The following is a 14,837-nucleotide window of genomic DNA, read 5'->3' on the forward strand; positions in this document are numbered from 1 at the left end:
TGGGTGAGATCATTCGTGGTTTTGGGGTTGGGTATCATTAATATGCTGATGATACCCAGCTTTTCATCTCTACCCCAAACCACCCCAACTTGGGTGTCCTCCTAGACTCACAGCTCTCTTTGGAAGATCATATAGGAGCTGTGACTAGGGGGGCCTTCGCCCAGGTTCGCCTGGTGTGCCAGTTGCGGCCCTATCTGGACCGAGATGCCTTGCGTACAGTCACTCATGCGCTCGTGACCTCCCGTTTGGACTACTGCAATGCTCTCTACATGGGGCTGCCCTTGAGGACCACTCGGAGGCTTCAGCTGGTGCAGAATGCAGCCGCGCGAGTGGTGGTGGGGGTTTCCCTCTACTCCGTGAGCTGCATTGGCTTCTGGTTGCCGTCCGGGTAAGATTCAAGGTGCCCTAAATGGCATGGGTCCGGATTACTTACGGGAGCACCTGCTGCCGGCATCAACTTCCCTTCGTCCAGTGCGCTCCCACAGAGAGGGCCTCCTTAGGGTGCCGTCGGTCAAAGAGGGTCAACTGGCGACCCCCAGGGGGAGGGCGTTCTCTGTGGGCACGCCAGACCTTTGGAACCGTTTACCGGTTGAGCTCCGGATGGCTCCCAACCTTCGCTCCTTCCGACGTGACCTAAAAACATACTTATTTGAACAAGCCGGCCTGGTCTGATGGGTTTGGGGTATTTTAATATTAACTGTATTAATTTTATTGGAATTGGGCTGTATTATTTAATTCTTTTTTAACTTTTGTACATTGTATTCTTATTGTATTTGCCCTGTACACCGCCCTGAGTCCTTCGGGAGAAGGGCGGTATAGAAATTAAATAATAATAATAATAATAATAATAATAATAATAATAATAATTATTATTATTATTATTATTATTATTATTATTATTATTATTATTATTATTATTATTATTATTATTATTATTATTATTTTCAGAAGTGTAAGATTCTGTTACTCTTGCAAATCTATTCTGTACCCTTATAATAAAGATAGAACCAGCACTCCTTCATTGTGTTTCTGGTCCGTACCACCTCCACAAGGTTAACAGAAACTGAATTCTATTTACTTCTGCTCAGCCAAATCCTAATCAAACATACTCACAAACAAGTCCGATTCAATCCTTTCCTAAGATACTAGCCAAGCTTCAGATTAAAATGCTAACAAGACGTTGCACAGCATAAATGTATGTAGTAGAGTGGACTACAGTTCCTGCTTGATCTGCCATTATAAAAGGTATATATGCAAATGCAAGCAAAATAAATCCTTCTGTGCAGATAAGCCTTTCGTAGGGGACTTAAAAATAAAAAAGTTTAAAGAAGGAACGCAAAAACTCCTGTGTTGTCAGACAGCACTTTTGGAGTTGCCAATACGCTCCGAGGAACATCGGTAGCAATTTCTAAAATATTCTGGGCATTCTCTGTAATATCTAGCAATAACCAATGTAAGGCATATGAATGACTTTTCATTCTAGTGAACACATTCTTTGTCTGCTTCCCAACTATTAAAAATGCAGTCATATATTGCAAATCATAATCTCTTAATCTATGCTCCAAATATTGTAAGTGTACGCCAGATGTACTGTTTTAATTTAATTTACTGTACTGGATAATTACACTAAAACTAGTCAGCTATATAATAGACAAGCTAAAACTAATGAAATATAAAAGCTGTTAGATGCATGCATTATTTAATGCAAGCATTATTGAAAAAGAGGATGCAACTTCACAATCCAACCACAAAATCCTATTCTTCAACATGTACAGTGAGTAGCTTTGCAACATGTGTTTCAATACGATATCCAAAATCGATGGCAAAACCAACAAGATGGTTTCAGTACATATTAACAATCTACCTGCTCTTTACATTATATATGAAATCTTAATATAGTATTTCAAATTACCAATGCAGAATTCTAGAGAGAAGGAAGTTAGAATCTGAAGACTTAAAAACAATTCCCCCAAATTTCTGCTTCTCTTGGATTCTTATATTGTCATATTTGAACAAATCTTTCCACTCCTGAGAAATTGCATCAGTTCTGATGGATCAAATGAAAGGTCTGTGTAATCAGCATGTTTCCCCAGCTATGGTTAGAATTTATTTATTTTTGAGTTCTGCAACTCAGCAAGTGAGATATCAGAGGCCGACTTTTAATCATCATGCTAAGGAACAATGTGCTTAGCTTATTCCTGGCATAGCACGATATGCAAAATCATTTACTTCACTTAGTAATTGTGTCTACCCTTACATATTTGCAATTAAATAAATCTTTCTTGAGTTGTTCAACAAACCATAATCATAAATCATGGCTAATATAATATGTGAACTAAGAATTGTAGTCATATCTCATAGCAATAGAAGATTGACCTGGCCCCTTCTTCATGCATTTCAGTAATCCACTCTGAAAGATAGTGACCATCTTTATATTTACGGTAATGAATTTCATAGGTTGATATATGTTTTCTTTTGCCAGTGCTAATGACCAGCCTGCTTAAAAATATGAATTTATGAATTTCAGTTCCTGATGATCCATTCCTAAAATTGCTAGTAAGGAACTCATACAAAGACAAATAAGTTAGATCATTCCTTAATGAAAATTCTGCAACTGGGACAAAGCTGCACTTAAAAATGTGAGAAGCCGAAGTGTTATCTTCCATTTTCCTATCAGAATGCAAAAGCTGATATAATAGGATAGCAAATTCACCTCTAGTGAAAACAGCCAATTTTAGTGACATATTTGTAGAGGTAATTCTTGTTTAGCAACCACAACTGGGACCAGCAACTTGGTAGTTGAGTGAAGCAGTTGCTAAGTGAAACTGCAAATTGTGATCTTATTTCAGCTTTCCTTTGCTTTATAGACCTACAAAGATTGCAATGTGAGGTATGCTTGTAAAATTACTTTTTCATCACTGCCATAAATGTAAACAGTTGCTGGATGAGTGGCTAATATAAAGCAAAAGGAAAATTTAAACAATACTACGGAGAGCAAAATAGAATTCTTTGCTACTTAGAAGTCTTCTGGAGCTTTAACGTTCTCTTTCTCAGGGTAAGTATTTTATAAAAATGCAAAACATTGAAATGAGTATTTTGGAAGAATTAAAAGAAATTTGCTGCTGAGGTTTTTCCAAATCTGAGCCTGGGAGAGACTTCTATGCCTCAAGCAAGAGTGTGTGGGCTCTTCAGAGTAATTCCATGACAGTGAAAAATAAGATTGACTACATCAGAATTGCATTATAAACTGGCTTATTGTGAAATAATTCTTTTTCTCTCTCATGGACTTGGAAAGGATAACAAACAGGTGGAACACATTTGTCAGCAGAGGCATGAATCCTGCCTTAAAAAAACCTTAAGGAGGCCTATTTTGGCCTACTTTGCATTGCCAAGGAGCACTGAAGAAATGTCTAACAACTGGTTCACACATATTATTCAAAATACGAACAATATTGCTTGTACAACCTATGGGACTAAATAATGAAATGCTGAATGCCAACTGTTTAATAAAAAGAATTTTTTAAAACTTACCGCAAAGAATTCTCCATTGAGCATCTAATTTAAAAAATACTGTGTATTTTGGTAATGCATCGAAAGAATATCTAACATCTAAAGAACTTGATACCACTGACATACCGCCTACTATACAAATGCAAGCATTCTGAAGACAGCCAGGTCACATGTAAACCTTAGGGGAAAAAATCAGTCGAAATGAAACATTTTAGTTACTGATCAGAGAAGCCCAATTTCCCTGCCACCACCTCCTCAATATTTAGAAGGACTGTCTTTCTAAAAATTCCTAAAAATAAAAAGATTTCAGATCATTTGGTTAAAACAACATATAGAATAGAAACAAAACAACCACACACAGATCATCTACATAATACAGCAAATAATCAGTGCAAGCAAGTTGCAAAGCCAACACAAAGAGAACGGGAGAATGCATCAGGTTGGAGCTGATTTTTGCACCTGCAGCCTTGCCGAAATGGAAAGACCAGCAGAGCAGAAGCACAGCAAATGATAGCATGGATCATGCAATGATACGACCGGGAGAAGCAAGCCACTGCAGACAGACTTGTAAGGTAGTTAATGTATGAAAAAGCTTACTTCATTTAGAAAGCTCACTAACTGGTCTACCGTTAAATAATCTGTTTTGTCTCCATTGCTGAAAAGAAATGTATTAGAAAAATGTAAGTTTTCATGTAAGATCCTACAGCAGGTATGATTTACATGTTGACATTTCTTTTATATTCTCAATATTGATCTAATATTCTTTAACACACCTAAGCTACATTTTCAAAATGAACACTAATAAGTGATATTGACTATGCTTGCTACAAAACAGCTCCTTGTCTCTATCCCCCCATTTAACAGATTAAAGAAAGAAGCAATTCAACATGTAAGTCTTCCACATTAAAAACTTAGTGCACGAAACCTCAGATGTTAAGACTTTCTTAACCTAGTTAGTTCATATATTGTGTTAATCACCTTATAATAGCAAGTTAATATTATAGGTTAGTAAAGCCAATTTAAAAACAGAAAAGGTTTCTTTAAATCAAAAGGTCCTGAAAACCTGAATCTGAACATTCAACTGAGTTAAACCTTTGGAGAAGAAATTTGACTTCTAATAGGAACACTGCATGACCTAGCGCTATCTTCAGATTAAGTAACATTAAAATTAAATTCATTATGTAGAGTAATGGCCAACTTACATTTTTCTAAACAGCTCTTCTATATCAGTACGAGGACATATCTTCTGGGTCAGTTCATAAAACTTCTCAAAAGTAAAAGCTGAAGGCTCTATTTCATCATTCTGAAAATAAAATAAAATCTAATATGTACCAGGTTGTATAAGCACTGACTTAGCAATGGAAGAATTTACAATATGTTCATTATGAATGGAAGCAAATCATTTAATGTTGACTAAAAAAAAATCTGGAAATAATTCTTTATAACAACAATAATGTACATTATTTTATGTGTATGGTATATAGCAGGGGTGTCACTCAATTTCATTGAGGGCCGCATCAGCATTGCGGTTGCCCTCAGGGGGGTGGGTGGGTGTGGCCTGGGTGGGCGTGGCCTACTGGGTGGGCATGGCTAAAGTGCGTATGGTCTACTGGGTTGGCATGGCCAGCTCTACATCGTTCGCATCAAGGGTGCCTACGGGGGCCTGGGCAGGAGTGGGACAGATCTGAGGGTCTCTGGCAGAAGGAGGGTCTCTGGGCCAGGGCTAAGGCAGTGGGGGCCGTTCCCTCACTGTTTCCAGGATGGCTTCGCGGGCCACATGAAACCACTTCGCGGGCCGAATCCGGCCCCCGGGCCTTGTGTTTGACATGTCTGGTATATAGCCTATTGCATTAAAATATTCTAATTATAATTAGCATAAAAGTTATCAATGGACAAACTGCTAATGAATTATTTTTGAAGTGATATTGAATAATCAACTGCAACGATTAACTGTTTTAGGCTCATGATACCCATCTTGAAACCCTTAATTCGTGAAAATTAAATTTAAATACCTTTCCGCTGGGAAGACCCAATTCTTTAAGTGCCTGAAATATCACTTTTTCAGTTTTACCTGACGCAAACGTTCTGGTAATGCTAGAGGGGGAAAAAAAGAAGAGGATTAAATTACTTCAAACCTTTGGCAATCTCATAATCAGAGCTGCAACACATGTCCTCTACTGAGATGACAATAGTTCATTAATGACTTTTTGTACGGACAGTGTAAAGTATCTCTTCAAGAATATTACAGTCTTATTTGGCTAAATAAACAATTCCATCATTCCATTACCATACATCTAATGTAGTTTTCAGTGAGTGTGAAACCAGGGATAATAATGAGGGAAGATATTAATATAGAAAACTATACCTATTTAGGTTAGATACAATAAGGGATTAAATCCAAAGATGTTATAGAAATTTAAAGTTTAAAGAAAGATTATAATTTGAATTTTGTTTCCCATATGGAGTTTCATAGTGGAGTTCCTCTTTTAGCAGTTGAAGGCTGGGAGATTGAATTTTGCCACTTACCCTTCTGAAAGAAGGCTGAAAAACAAAGCTTTCAAGCATCTTTAATGATTTTTTTTGTTAATTATTCCACATTTTAGTTTTAGTATAAATGAAATGTTTCCTTTTGTTGTTGTTTTCTTAATCTTTGTTGCCATCTGTTGCCATAGCATGTTCTTTGTTTTTGTGTTTTGATGTTTTCATACATTCTTCACCTCACTAGAGAAATCCCCACTGATCAAGAATTGTATCGTGAACACAGGGATGTCATATATAGCGTTATTAGTCAATCATTGCAAAAATGGGTGCGAGCTAAGAAACCTTCTCACATCATGTTCTAAAAGTAACCCTTGGCTAATCTCACTTCAAATTTCTTTCACCGTGAATGAACACTTTCTCAACTTTTTCTAAAGAGTCAACTTTGAATTGTAAAGAGATTTTTACAGTCATCCTTAATCTCTATATAGTTCGGAACTTGTTCTCCTTTTTATACACCCTAGAATAAAGAGATAATGTAGTCCACTGATGCTAAATATGTGGTCTAATGATTATTAATTCTTTGCTTTAGCTTTATTATATTCGTGGGACGGAGCCTGGCTCTGAGCAACAGTGGTCAATATATTTCTGCTATTCCTTCTATATTTTCACACTAAAAGATCAACCAGCACTTTTTGGCACCCTAACCCTCAGAAAAATTCCAGGTCAAAAGATCTGTATTTAGGTATAGCAGTAGTACATCACTAGGATAGTGTGTGATTTTTTTCCAGCATGTACAATAATATGCTACTATGCTGCAGAATAATCTTCCCTTCAGAATAGTTTTTAGCCTGTAACTTAATGTATCTGGTGAGCTACAACTTGGAGAAAGTTGAAAAAGATTTATAACATATTGTGTCTGGAATATTTAAGAACTGACTACACTATATAGCTGCGACATCATTGAACTGAATAGCAAACATCATGAGCACTCTGCATTTATACAATTTACAGCTAAATTGCACTATTTGTCTTTTTTAGATCAAAGATTATCTAAACTGGTACAGCTGCTGCTGCAGCAGCAGCAAGATTTAGAGAACCGCAGGTTACCACCATTATTATAAATCTATAATTATTGCAGTAATTTCTAGAATTATCTGTAGCAAATTAAATAATAACCTGAGCAAACACTTCAGATAACTCCTTTGAGTCATAATTTTAACAATTTGCAGTGCTTAACTCTGTAAAAGGGGTAAGCATCTGGATGCTATTTGGATGCTATATAGTATCTAAGCCAGCATGGAAAATAAAAAGGGATGTGAGACTTGCAGTTTAAACATTTGGAAGAACTTGGTGACCTATTCTGAATATTCAAGATTAATAATTTCTTAATTCTACCAAATTGTTTTAGAGGGCTAAATGGTTATGTTATTTCTATTAAATTTCAATTCTATCCCCCAAATAATGGAGGTTTCTCTAGCAGGATTATACAGTATCTGCACTGTTTATTTCACTATTGACTTGAGAACAACGTCCAATCAGGAAAGAAAGTCAAAGCCTTCTAAAAATACTGTTGAACAGATTCCTAAACTACTTTGATTGCTTCTAATGGACTTTCTAACTTGTGATTGTTATTCATTTTAATTTCACAACCATACAATCCCTGCATAACCCCACGCTTGAAGCTTACAATATACTTACCTTCTAACTGGAATTTTGCCATTAGTATTAGTCAGAAATGCCAATTTCATCCAGCTAGAAGGGGGAAAAAACAATTAGACTTTTCCCCCCAAAAAATCCAATAAAAGCTCAGTTTATAAGATGAAATGTGGAAAGAGAATAAGACAAAAGCTATCCCTGGGATCTTTTATTATAAAGTATAAAAGTGGGGCTTTAAAAGTTCACGTAGTTTACATATGGAGTTATGTAAGAGCTGAGTCAAATGTTCAAATGTTAACCTTCTTGTATCCTTGCATTTTATAAAAGACAAATTACTACTTCTCGCCCACAAGACTAACTACAACTCTTTCATACTATCTGTAAAGAAGCCTTAAAGGGGGCTTGAAGATGAGATGCAGCTTTTTCAAACTTGGGCCGAAAAAAGGTCACACTAATGAAAGTCAGTTGCAGCTGAGCCACAACTCTATTTTACAATGAACCTTGGGCTTCTAAAACTGGGATAAATAATGTTTAAGGGGCCACAAGTCACTCTGTCTCTTAGCCTTCTTGTTGGGGAAGGAGGCCATGCAGTGATATCATGATACCAATGAAAGTAACAGGGCTGAAATTTTCCGCCTATTTTTAAAATACAAACTGCTGCCATTTTGACCCATAACACTACCCTTTAAATCCCCCCCCCAGCCTTAAAAATTCACTGCTAAATGTTATTGCCATTTCTGGTCATTTTTCAAGGGTTGGGTGGGCAGTTTTTTAAAAAAGAGAATAGAAAAGTTTTGCTTCACAGAGGCCTCTCGTTCTTGTTTCTACCCTTAAATTTCATTTGCTGGGGTGGGTGGGTGATGAACACCAGAAAACCACTTTTGAAGATTGTGCTTCCTGGCTCTGCATGTTTGTAACATGTCCTTGGGATATTGGAGGACACTAATTGAAGTGGAGAGCCACAAGCAGCCTATAGACATTGTTCTAAAAGTTCTAATTGAATCAAAATGCTCCAAACTTGGATACAGGTAAAATCTTAGCAACATAAATACACACACAAGTAGGAAAAAGAGGGAAACGATTTCCTCTGACTCCTATCATTCTTTTATTATACCTTCTTTAATGCTTTCCTGTACAGTCATGCTACAATGAACGCAATTTAATATGCATTAAATATTTAATTCAGCAGTAGTGGATGAGAAGCTTCAGTTGAAATGTTTTTAGCATCCAGGAAATAAGGCAACTACTGAAGCACTTTTAATAAGATTTGTCTGAATATCTGTATGTTACATATTATGAGTGAGAAGAGGCAATGCTGGCTATTCCGTACATATTCTTGCTCTCCAGAGAGCAAATATGTTAGCTTTTTCCATGTTCCTTGAGCAATGTGAGTAATGTGAGATATGCTTAAGTCCTTTGAATGAAGACAGGCAGTAATTTCTGCACTCTGGAAAGCTTTGCTGAAAGGGTGCTAAAAGTTACAGGAAGTTAAAGGGTGATGTAAGGGGGGGGACTGTTAGTGTGCCTGCGTATTCAATACTTACTTCAACTTACTTTTACAATTTGTTTTTCAGATATATTCTACAATAATCCCTATCATCCACAGCAGAGATGCTCGGTGGCAAGTCATTCAGCCTAACATTTTGGAATGTAGAGACAGTCATGATGTTGGAACCACATGCGGCTTGATTAACTCCCCCAAGGGTTCTTCTTACATCAGACAAAAATATTCTGTTGTGTAGTGGGTTCTGGAGAGCAGGAAGGACACCAAGACGATGAGTACAGCATAGCAGCTCTTTATTAGGTGAAGGGACTGTACTGGGGGATAGGGGCTACCTGCACTCTTTATATACCTGGCCAGGTACTCAACCAACCAATCAGTTTGAACCTCTGTTTCTCGCCAAAACAGTTACAGTTCAACACCTCCTGGTTGTTACTCTTATACACAGCTTTAGGTGTTGCAATAAAGCTTAATACATAACATATTCCAAGTAGTTTCAGAGTGAATTGAGGGCTGAAAGAGTGAGTAAAGAGGTTCCTGAACCTCTTTCTCAGTTGCTTCTTCTCTAAATGTCTTTTAAAGACTATTATGTATCCTGAGGACTTATAGTTCCAAAGGTGCTTTTTCAAAAGGCAATTGTTGTTGTTGTTGTTGTTGTTTTTCTCCTCATCCAAGAAGCTTCTTCAGTTCTGGATGAGAAATGAAACGTCAAGGAAAAAAACAAAGAAATGTCCAGTTGCTTTTTGAAAAAAAGACTTTTGGGACAACCATGATCTGGATGACTGTGAATTTCTATAGACATTAAGGAATTGTACCTTCTACTGCTTGGAGAGCAACAACAGTTTCTGAGGGGAAATACCATTTAAGCAAAGTGGGAAGGACTACTACAGGAATCTTTTCAAACTTGTTGCTGCTAAATCTTTTAGGATTCCTTTTGAAGAAATGGAAAAGAGGGTTTACAAAGTGAGGAGCGTATAAACGTACTTCATGGTAATCTGAGCAAGGTAGGAAGATTACACTAAATTATTTGGTCTCAGCTGCATTTTCCTAATGTTTCAGAATATTCTGTGGGAAATCTCATCGAGAAAAGAATAATTCAGCTCTGGATCCATAGGAAATAAAAACATCTGTATGTAAGTGGGCAGCAGATCTCCCTCCTGAACAAAGAAAAGTTCAGGCAAGGCTAATAATTACAACTGCCTCTCTCAACAGATCGTAAAATCCAGCACTAAACGCCCTCAACTCCTGAATGCGTGTTTGACTTTGAGAACATATTTTATTTGTGGGGGAAAATGTGAAGAATAACCTAATATCATATTTCTCATGGATGTTTGAGTTGTTGGGGAATGTCTTCTGCAGCTTATCCAGATATTTATTTCTTGTTGTGCCGAATAAGGAAAGTCAGTTTTTTCTAAACGCACATCAAGGAACATGCAGAAGAGACAAAATTGTAATTGATAAGGTGAGGGGGGAGGAAGCTTACTGTTTCTTGAGGCATGTCGTGGGACAGACATTGTTGGCTCTGAAGTTACCTATAACTGATCTGAGTCCATCAACCCATTGCTGAAAGACAAAAAGATAAAACAAATATCGAGATCACAGTGACCACTCAATCAACCAAATTCAAAAGCACTTTTTTTAACTACAGACACCTCTTCAAATAACATGTTAGAATAATTAGTAGTGCTTGTAATAGCAACTCTAGACTTATTTGGAAGATTTTTCAAGTATTCAATGCACATCAAACAATACACAATCTTCTCACAATACACACATATCCCACATAACATGCCGCAGAAAGGAAAATGATTGGGAAAGGGGATATGACTTACTTCAGAGAGTTCACAATATTCACAATCATGTTTCCCAGAACAATTATCACATTTGGAATAAATATTACAACTGTGATGCCTCAACAAGGGAAAAAATCCAGTGGTTAAAATGCTGGCCTTGAAACCAGGGGACTGAGTTCTAGCCTTGCTTCATCCATGAACGCCAGTTGGGTGACTTCAAGCCAGTCACTCTCTTTCAGCCCAACCCGCCTCACAGGGTTGTTGTTGTGGGGAAATAGGAGGAGGAAGGAATATTAAGTCTGTTTGCCACCTTGGGTTTCTTATAAAGAAATAAAGCAGGATAAAAATCTAATAAATAAATAGAGATTTGATAGGAGTTTTCTTTATTCTTTTGTAAACAAAATATGCTATAGCTAAAGTATTACATCTTAAAATCAACAAATCAACTAATTGTTTTATTAATCTTTTCATTAATAATCCATTCAAATACCCAAGTACTTCCTTCACCTGTTGTTGATACCTTTTGTACATAATTAAGCAAATTTATTTATGATACTATTAGCTGAATTGAAGGCAATTGTAAAGGAATATTCTGTTATATACTGCTCCCTTCCTTTATTTTTCATCTCTATAAAATAGTGCTCCCTTCCCCTTTTTACCTGTATAAAAGATTTTCTGATTTACTTAAAAGTCTTTTATTGAGCAAATTGTAGTTCCTGTTTGGATACTATCTACAAACTCTATACCCCTTCTTTCAAATTTTGTACACTATGAATCAGAAGTGCACATAGCTCCATCTGAATTTAGTAGCAATCAATGGGCAGTCCAAAGATACGCTATGAGCACAGAGCCTTGCCAGGTTGGTGTAAATTAAACTGGTATAAGCAAGGTTACTTTATATAATTACAATAGATGTAACATAATTAATAAAGTTGGTAATCCGGTTACCAAGGAGGAAGAAAGAGAAGAAAGAATGAGATTTATTGACTGGTTTCTCCATTCCAAACTTTGGATACATCTAAAATTTTAAATCATTTTTAATGCACAAATAGCTCATTTTTATGAAGAGATCGAGTTTGCATTCACTACCAACTGCAGAATCCTGTGATCGTGTGATAGCAGTTTGCAAGATCAGCCAGTTTCTGACAAGGAACATCAATTGGGGAAGCCAGATTCATGTGAAAACCATATGATTTGCTTAACAACTGCAGTAAAAGTGGACATAAAATCAGATCAGTCATGACAACTCACAACTGCATCATTTAGTAACTGAAATTCTGGCCCCAACTGTAGTCATAAATTGAGAACTACCTGTATGGGCAAAAGATCAATGACAGTTTTATCAGTAGGCATTTGGCACAATTTTTGCTGGAACTTCCATGTATCTAATATCTAATAATTGTCCCCCTCCCAGATGTTTGATGGCATTCAGAGTTAACTATCTTAACTAATAAATATTTACAAACTAGTATTTATACCCTAATTTCTATTCAGTCAAATAAGATAACAATTCTCTCTTTCTCCGGTCTTCTCCTATTGAATAAAGTTTGTTTTATACAGATAGCTTCTCTTCTTTAAATCATTATACTGAATTCGTATATTTGAAGTACAAATAGAAAATTATGAAAATAATCTCCCATTATGAAAAGCTAGGGCTTTTTGCAGCATATGAAAGATTAAAATGTATTAAAATGTATATGTAATCAAGATGGACAGTGATTAATATTTATATGTTACTTATATGTAAGGGTGTAGGTTTATACATATGTTGTTTATGTAAATGTGTGTTATGTATGCGTATACTTTCAGAGCAAGCAACTAAATTTCATTTTTTATGTGTGCCATTGTGCCCACAGTAAAAAAATGACAATAAAGGTTATCTATCTATCTATCTATCTATCTATCTATCTATCTATCTATCTATCTATCTATCTATCTATCTATCTAAACAAAGTAAAAACAGGTAGCCTTTCATGTTTTAAAAATGAAAGATTTAAATACCTCCACAGTTGCACCACTAGGTGTCAGCAGAGGTTCAGAATATAATACAGTTGCAGAATGGACCAGAAATTGGGGAAGAAAAATATATGTTGATATTTCTCTAAGATAATATTGCAACTTTCTTGATTTTAAGCAGAGAAATTGTGGAGATCTGGACATTACAGAAGTGGCACATGAAGAAGTAAGGAATTCTGAATCCGCAGTTTAGTATCAATCGATTTAGTATCTACCATTATTGTAGTGACCTTATACTCTATATCTCTTTCCAAAATTAATAGTATATAAAAACTGATGTCCCCCATGAACAAGCTCTGAATGCATAAAATGTCTAAAAAAGTGAGCAAAGAGAGTAATAATTATAATCCCATTTTTATATTAACCTACCGTTTCTGCAAGGACTTCTCCAGCCACACACATTTCATGCCATAACCTATAAATACCACAGAGTACAATCTTTGTCTGTCTAACAATCCAAAATAAGATCTCTCCAAGCTTACATACACACTTTACCCAATGGCTTTATGCATTTATGGCATAATTAATGCCATCATCTGGGGATATAAACCAGGATTTGACTCTATCCCACTTCACCTCAGACTGTAAACAAAACCGTTTCCTTCCAGTTGATTACCTTCTCTATGAGCTGCAGAAATTTTACACAGTTCAAACAAATATACATCTGTTTTACAGATAAATACCATTTTTTTCTTCAGAAAAGTAGGATGAAGTGCATCACAAACAGGAGCAGCAGCACTTACTGTTATTTATTTATTATATTTCTATATCACCCGTCTCAGTTAAGTGGAGTAGGAGGCTTACAATAAAAAATATACATAGTATAAAAGCATAGGATAAGGATAAAATTAAAAACAAAATTTAAAAGGTAGGGATACAGCAGTTAAAAATTTAACAAGGTGAAGAGAACACCCTCACGAAACCAACCATCCCAAGTGATATCACATATCACTTTTTGGCCTCCATGCCAAATAGTAGAATCAGTTCTTTTGGAAGGTCAGGGGGGAAAAGGGAGTGGGTTGCCTTATCTCTGGGGTTAAAGTGTTACAGAAGGTGGGTTACAGAAGGTGGGGGTAATGGCAAAGAAGGGTCTCTTCCTGGCTGCCACCAGTCAACACAATCCTTTCAGCAGTTCCAAGAGGTATTCCACACCCATTTGCACTCTGATTCAAGTGATCCTGAGGGCACAGATTAAACCCCCAAATGGCCTCACCGTCTCTGAGAGAGAGTGCTAACAGCCAGATAATTGCAAAGAAATACAACCCTTCCACCACCATCCCCCAGTGCTGTCAGAACTATCCTTCCATCCCCCCTTCATCACAACTGATGAAGCTTCTTGGATGAGAAGCAAAACCTCTTCATCTTCTTCCTCAAAAAACAACAAATAGTCCAGTTGCCTTTTGGAAAAAAATACCTTTGAAATCCATCAGTAGAAATTCTTTAACCCATGGGATCCACAACATACTCTCCTTGCCTGATCAGGCTGGGATGGGAAGATATAATTGGGACAAGACATTACATTACAACTTCAATTTTTTACCTTCTCACTTCCTATCTACAGCATTCTGATTTCACAGTTTTGAAAATCTTTTCTTCAGTGTATCTTGTATCTACTATCATTAAGTTTATTACCTGTGCTTGTCTTATAAAGAAAACAAATGATTATCACTCCCAAAAGAGTTATCACTGAAGATTAATAATCATCTAGACCAGACATGTCAAACACAAGGCCCGGGGGCCGGATGTGGCCCGTGAAGTGGTTTCATGTGGCCCACGAAGCCATCCTGGAAACAGTGAGGGAATGGCCCCCACTGCCTTGGCCCTGGCTCAGAGACCCTCCTTCTGCCAGAGACCCTCAGATCTGTCCCACTCCTGCCCAG

General features: G+C 36.7%; 1 protein-coding gene across 6 annotated transcripts in view; it reads right to left on the reverse strand.

Moving 5' to 3' along the window:
* Positions 1-14,837, reverse strand: part of PLCB4 (phospholipase C beta 4) — a 189,466-nt gene that overhangs the window by 58,744 nt on the left and 115,885 nt on the right. For all 6 annotated transcript variants that reach the window (XM_081321997.1, XM_081321998.1, XM_081321996.1 and 3 more), the window contains 5 exons: positions 10,632-10,711; positions 7,690-7,743; positions 5,523-5,604; positions 4,713-4,813; positions 4,108-4,165 (listed from right to left, as the gene is read on the reverse strand). In XM_081321997.1, the coding sequence (XP_081178123.1) occupies positions 4,108-4,165; positions 4,713-4,813; positions 5,523-5,604; positions 7,690-7,743; positions 10,632-10,711 (375 nt within the window). The remainder of the gene's footprint in view (positions 1-4,107; positions 4,166-4,712; positions 4,814-5,522; positions 5,605-7,689; positions 7,744-10,631; positions 10,712-14,837) is intronic.

Source organism: Vipera berus (genome assembly GCF_964194415.1).
Source record: "Vipera berus genome assembly, chromosome: 1".
Taxonomy (NCBI): domain Eukaryota; kingdom Metazoa; phylum Chordata; class Lepidosauria; order Squamata; family Viperidae; genus Vipera; species Vipera berus.